This window comes from Cyprinodon tularosa, unplaced genomic scaffold, assembly GCF_016077235.1.
Source record: "Cyprinodon tularosa strain WSP-4 unplaced genomic scaffold, ASM1607723v1 ctg136, whole genome shotgun sequence".
In the NCBI taxonomy this organism is placed as follows: Eukaryota; Metazoa; Chordata; class Actinopteri; order Cyprinodontiformes; family Cyprinodontidae; genus Cyprinodon; species Cyprinodon tularosa.
In genome coordinates this window covers 1,341,227-1,347,271 of record NW_024038178.1, presented here as the reverse complement: position 1 = coordinate 1,347,271, position 6,045 = coordinate 1,341,227, and the positions used below count along the sequence as shown (strand labels likewise).

At 40.5% G+C, this 6,045-nt stretch overlaps 1 protein-coding gene across 1 annotated transcript; it reads right to left on the bottom strand.

Annotated features, from left to right (window-relative positions):
• Positions 1-2,248: 2,248 nt before the first annotated feature.
• On the bottom strand, positions 2,249-3,929 carry LOC119778620 (GTPase IMAP family member 4-like). The gene is made up of 2 exons (XM_038277950.1): positions 3,809-3,929; positions 2,249-3,540 (listed from the first exon to the last, which is right to left on the bottom strand). The coding sequence occupies exons 1-2, from the start codon at positions 3,849-3,851 to the stop codon at positions 2,489-2,491; spliced, it is 1,095 nt and encodes a 364-aa protein (XP_038133878.1). The 5' UTR covers positions 3,852-3,929; the 3' UTR covers positions 2,249-2,488.
• Between the last annotated feature and the right edge of the window lie 2,116 nt (positions 3,930-6,045).

The following is a 6,045-nucleotide window of genomic DNA, read 5'->3' as shown; positions in this document are numbered from 1 at the left end:
TTGTTTTGTTATTCAATCTTAGAATGCATCTGTGGCTGCAATACAGAACCAGGGGTTTGGTTCTTTGCGTTGTGGATAACAGTGTTCGTTTCACATCCATCTGATAAAATATATATTATTCAGAAGATTAGTATAAAGCAAACACAATTCAGTGGGGATGTGATTTACCAAAACAGCTGAAGGGTTAGATAAAGCTTATGTCTAACAAAAGAGTAAATCAGAATTTGACCCAAACAGTCTAATTTATCGTCATCTGCCTAACCTACTGTGGATCTGGGAGAATGGCAGAGAGGAGAAAAGAAATAAAGATAGTTTTTTTTTTCTTTCTTTTTTCTATGTAGGAGACCTTCCCAGGTTTCCTACGTAGGAAGCAACTGCCTGTCTTGTCCTTTGGTTTTCTTTTTAGTTTAAGGAAAAGGACTTTGCTGTTATTTAAGTTATTTCTTTTTGTGTCTTACCCAGCCCTTCTCCAATGCCCCTCAGACAGTTTGGATATTTAGAGGCCAGCAAGCAAGAAAAAAAGCTACTTATGAGCTCACTATGATGAGCAGAGCAGCTGGTCCTGTTTACCTAGAATATGATCAGTGTTGTCAAAAGTTCACACATTTGTTACTTAAGTAGAAGTATAGATACTGCAGTTTAAAAACACTCTGCTAAAAGTTGAAGTATCAACGTGATCTCTTTACTCAAGTAAAAGTGAAAAAGTATGTGCTCCAAAAACAAATTAAAGTATAAACCTTTATTATTCTTTACTATCAGGAAGTCAACAAACTGTAGTTAAAAGCCTTCATCTGATCCAAAATGCTGCAGCCAGAGTTCAGATGAAAATTTAAAAAAGAGAGATCATATCTCGCCTATCCTGGCTTCTCTTCATTAGCTTCCTGTTAAATACAGAATATAATTTAAAATCCTCCTTCTCACATATAAAGCCTTAAATAGCCAAGCTCCATCTTATATCAGAGATCTGATTGTTCCTTATGTTCCTAATAGAGCACTTCGCTCTCAATCTGCAGGTTTACTAGTGGTTCCTAGAATTTCTAAAAGTATAATGGGAGGCAGTTCTTTAAGTTATCAGGCTCCTCTCCTGTGGAACCAACTACCAATTTTAGTCCGTGAGGCAGACACCCTGTCTACTTTAAGGGTAGACTTAAAACTTTTTGATAAAGCTTACAGTTAGAGTGGCTCAGGTTATCCTAAGCTATCTTTATAGTTACACTGCTATAGGTTTAGACTTCTGGAGGATATAGGGACCCCCATTTCATCATTTTGCTTCATTCTGTCTCTATTCTCCCATTCTGCAGAATCTGTTAGTTCAATGTCTAATGTTATGCTCACTCTGCTTTTTCCCATAGTACCTTTGCCTCTTATGTTCCTGTTTGGCTGTAACACCATCCTGGAGAGCTGTGCTGTTTCCATCAACACCCTTGCTTAAAGATGTTGGAGATCGGCATGTTTTCCAGTTTCCTGTTTCTCTGACCGCAACTGGCTGGATGTGCTCTCTTCATACTTTGACATGGCAGTTGGCCTGGAGCTCGTCTGCCTGGCTGTGTGTTTTCTGGACCAGGCCGCCTTTTACGGTTGCTTTTTGTATCTCTGGTTCTGTATCCTTGAACACCAGTCTCAGCAGATGACCACTCACACTGAGCCTGGTTCTGCTGGAGGTTTCTTCCTGTTAAAAGGGAGTTTTTCCTCTCCACTGTAGCTGCATGCATGCTTAGTGTGAGGGATTGCATTTGAGTCAATGAGTTGATGCAATCAACTGGATTTTCTTGGAAAAGATGGTAAACATTCAATTAATTGACTGTATGATCTGGTGAACTGTAAAGTGCCTTCATATGACATGTGCTGTGAATTGGCGCTATAGAAATAAATTGAATTGAATTGATATTATTCACTGCCTACCACCTTCACAGATATAAATCAGCTGACAAGTAAGACTAAATCTCATCAAACCTATACATACAAATTCAACCTAAGGTGTTCTAACCATCACCTTTTCAGGACTGCTGCATGAATCCATTGACTCCAGGATCTACAACATTACAAACAAATCCTTTTAACTTTCATCTGTTCTTGGTGTTTTACACACTCTGTAGGCAAAAAAAGGAAAAAGAAAGAGGGAAAGTCTATGTGACTGAATATCTTCTACTTTAAGGTTGTTCAACTATATACCCAGAAAGTCAGAATCATTTGTAATTATTTCGTGTATTTTGCTGCCCCCTGCTGTTCAGTTCTGGTATAAATAAAGATCCTTGGCCATAAAAATGATTTTTCAGTTTTATTTTATTTATTTCCCATTTAGAGCATGATAGGATTGCTTGTAAATCTCTGATTATATCTATATCTTTATTCAGGTGGAATATTATAACAGGTACCTTAAGCTGGAGTTCAAGAGAGGGAAAACTGCACATTTATTCAACTAGTAAAAAGAAAGACAGTCTAAAGGAGACTGTGGGAGAAAGAGAACACAATGATTTCTGTGAAATATTTACAGTATAGCACATACTTCAGGCGACGTCTGGCTCTGATAGTGAGCTGCCCTTCTGGCTTCTGCTTCATATTGGGCTTGCAGCCTCTCTTTATGCTGTCTTAATTCTCTTTCTTTTTGTTCATTCATCCTATCCATCATGGCTTTCATCTCAATTTGTCTCTGCTCTTTCTCTCTTTGTATTTCTTCCTTTAGCCTCCCAAACTCCTTCTTCTTCTGCTCGTCTAGCTTCTGCTGGGCCATTCTTCTCTCTTCCTCTCTTTCCTTCCTCTCTCTCTCCCTCTCTCTCTCTCTCTCAGCTCTAAGAATCTCGTTCATTTTCTGCATCTCTCTCTGATACTGTGCCTCTATTTCTCTCTCTTGTTTTTCTCTCTCTTTTCGCATCTCCTCTTCTTTCTCCCTCAGCAGGCGTTGTTTCCTCTCTTGGATTTCTCTCTCAGCCTTTTGGAACATCTCATTGGTGTAGTGACTTCCTCCATTTTTATGTACAATATGTTTTATCTTCTGGAGCAGTTCAGTGACCTGAGGTTTTTTATCACTCTGATTGTTGTTGAACACATGATACTGGCCGTTACATGTTTTTACAAGTTCCTGTAGTTCTGAGCTTTCTTCCAAGAACTCTTCTATAGTGGTGTCTTGAAGCAGGTCTCCATGAGTAAAGAGAACCATGCTGTATTTATCAGCATCCTTTCCAAAGATTTCTTGAATCTTTTGGACTGATTTCCTTTCCTCTTCAGTGAACCTGTGCAGTGCGATGACCACCAGGAAGATGTGGGGTCCAGGACCAGCCAAAGGAATGCAGAGGCTAAAATCTTTCACTGTTTTATCCTCATTAAACCTGGTGTCAGACAGGCCAGGTGTGTCAATAACAGCGATCTGGTTACCATCAACAGCTGTGTTACATTTGGAGCAATCCACAGTCAGTGATCTGGGGCTGCATTTCGACTCAAAGCACCGTCGCCCTAAAATGGTGTTTCCAGAGGAACTCTTCCCACTTCCAGTCTTCCCCACTAAAACAATCCTCATCTCGTTGTTGTTTGATAAGTTTGTACCTGTAACAAAGAAAATTTATTTGTATGTTTGTACTGAAATGTAGAAATAAAGAACATAAGCTCAGAAACAACATCTAGGATGTTTTAGGTTGAAAAGATGAAAAGCTAAAACATAGTTATACTCAATTGTATAAATAAATATAAAAAAGAAACTGAAACTGATACAACTTCCATAATGATTCAAGCCTAAAAGAGGAAAATATCAAAATGCTGTATGTTTATGTTCTATCAGAATAGCTGGAAAAAATGTGTGTATTTCCTGACTTACCAGAGTTGTTGGCTTTGTTTGAGCTGAAGTCCAGCTTCTCCATGATCAGGCTAAAGAGAGCAGGGAGGATGCTGAGATGAAGCAGTAGTGAATACTATGAAAGCAGCCTGCTCCTTTTATAAACCAGTTTGTCAAAATGAAACTGAAACGTTCTTTTTTTTTTTTTTTTTTGTGTTGCAGTAACGAAAACCCTCAAGGGAAAACCCATATACACTGATATTCCACCTACTGTTATTTGAGCTGCACCTTCAAATTTGTCCTACCCTGAGGTTAAAGCTGGTATTCCCCTTACTCTAACGGCAGCATTTACAAGAAATGGCAACTCTTAGAGAAACTGAAAACACAGAAAGGCTGTCTGTTTTTTTTTCTTTCAGTGCCTGCACTGAGACAAGAGCCTTTACACTGGTTTCCATGGATAACGTTCATGTGTTGTTTTTTATTGACATACATTTTTCTTTCATACTTGAAAGATGAGGCACACTTATTTCTATTTTAATGCATTTTTTAAATCTTGTACCAATTTTCTATTTCCAAATGAACATGGTTTTATTTCCAAAACAGTTTTCCACCATGTGAATGACATAAAACTAATGTATTATTAATACTCTAGAATCGAGAGATGATGCATGCTTGTTTTTATCCAATTTTAATGCATTTACTGCTTTATAATCACATTAACAATGGAAAATTATTTTCATTTCCATGATAACAAAATCTGTAAGATCCTAAACAAACCACAACAGCCCTTCCCGCAGCGCAATGATTTATTTGATTAGTGGGGAGATGCTGTGTAGAGGTGTTTGGTGTTTCGTTGTGGCCGTGACGGCTTAAAGGCGAGTGGCTGTCAACTACTGTATGGTGACCAGATGTCCCCGATTTCTGGGGACAGTCCTCGTTTTGGACCACCTGTCCTAGGCTAAAGCTGTCCCTGGAAATGTCACAGATTTTGCTGTTTTATGAATGAAGAGGTAAATTTTGTGTGTAGACAGTTAATAACGGTAGGAAGAGAGCGAGAGCATGCTATGTGCAGAAACAGCTTTTAGCTAGCTGGTTGGCAGCTGTTCACATATAAGGGTGCAGAGCGCACCAATTTTTAATAACACTTGGAAGTTCATTATCACATCCGTACACAGTTGCCCTGTATTATTGTGAGTGTGTTAATCGGTTCATTTGATTTGAATTGGGCTGATCATTATGATAAATGTTTGGTTCATGTCCAGGTTGTAATGTACTGGATTCAGACCTAAGATTCAATCGAGACAGGTCAGTGATGCCTAAAAAGTTTATTGAAAAGGCAGGGTTAAACAGTGCCAGCTTTCGGGTGAGCAGCTCTGGTTAACGGGCCAGAACGTCCTAGAGGCAGAGGGACAGATTAGAGGCTGCAGTGGCAGGTTAGAAATGAAGAATTGATGAGATACTAACCAGAGACAGGCAGGAGGCTTCAGGGACTGGAGGCATCCGCTTGTTGGTGGGGACTGGCTGTTGAGTGGCCGACAAACTGACAGGCAGTGCGGGCTTTCCAGGGGCGTTTGTCCAGAGGTAGTTCAGGTCCGATAACAGGGTCCAATAATGCAGCAGAGGTACAGGGGGATAATCCAGCAGATTTCTCCGGTTCCAGTGCCAGGTCCAATTTCCGATTAACACAGAAAGTTAAGGGGGCGGGCAGGCTCAGGTACCCATGGGCAGAAAAAGGGTCAGGAACACAGGAGGTCAATCCAGAATCTAGAATCTCACAGAGCAAGACTCAGGAAGGCAGAGAAATCCAGAAAGTGTCATGATTGGCTCTCAAATGTGACCCAATGATGCAGAACACCACTAGACGGAAACAGTTTCAAAGGTTTAACAGAGTTTATTATTCACAAGCACAATGAACGGGTTCTGGTTCTGGTCCTGGGAGACAGGTACACCGGAGTCTGTGTGGAGGACAGTTTAGTTAGCGGAGCACTTAGGGACTTGTCTTTAGGATTGTTTCTGGCTTGTACCTTGTGGGTCCTTGAATGAAGCTTGGAGAGGGAGGTTGTTGGAACTGGAGAAGGTTTGGTAGCAGAGTCCGCTAGCTGTTTCAGCGTCTTGCTTCTCAGGAGGTAGCCGACCTTGGTTAGTGTTTCCAGCTCTTGGTCCAGAGCTGCATAGAAAACCAGAGGGAGTCTTCAGGTTTGGCTCAGAGGGCAGGCTCGGCAGGTTAAGCTCTTCCAGAGCTCCGCGGGAAAAAACTGGTTTCCTGGAAAGACAGAGAT

Excerpts from the sequence above, each read along its gene's own strand:
- LOC119778620 (XM_038277950.1), bottom strand. The coding sequence starts at position 3,851 with ATGGAGAAGCTGGACTTCAGCTCAAACAAAGCCAACAACTCTG. Across the intron at positions 3,541-3,808 it reads AAACAAAGCCAACAACTCTG|GTACAAACTTATCAAACAAC; the intron begins GTAAGTCAGGAA and ends TCTTTGTTACAG.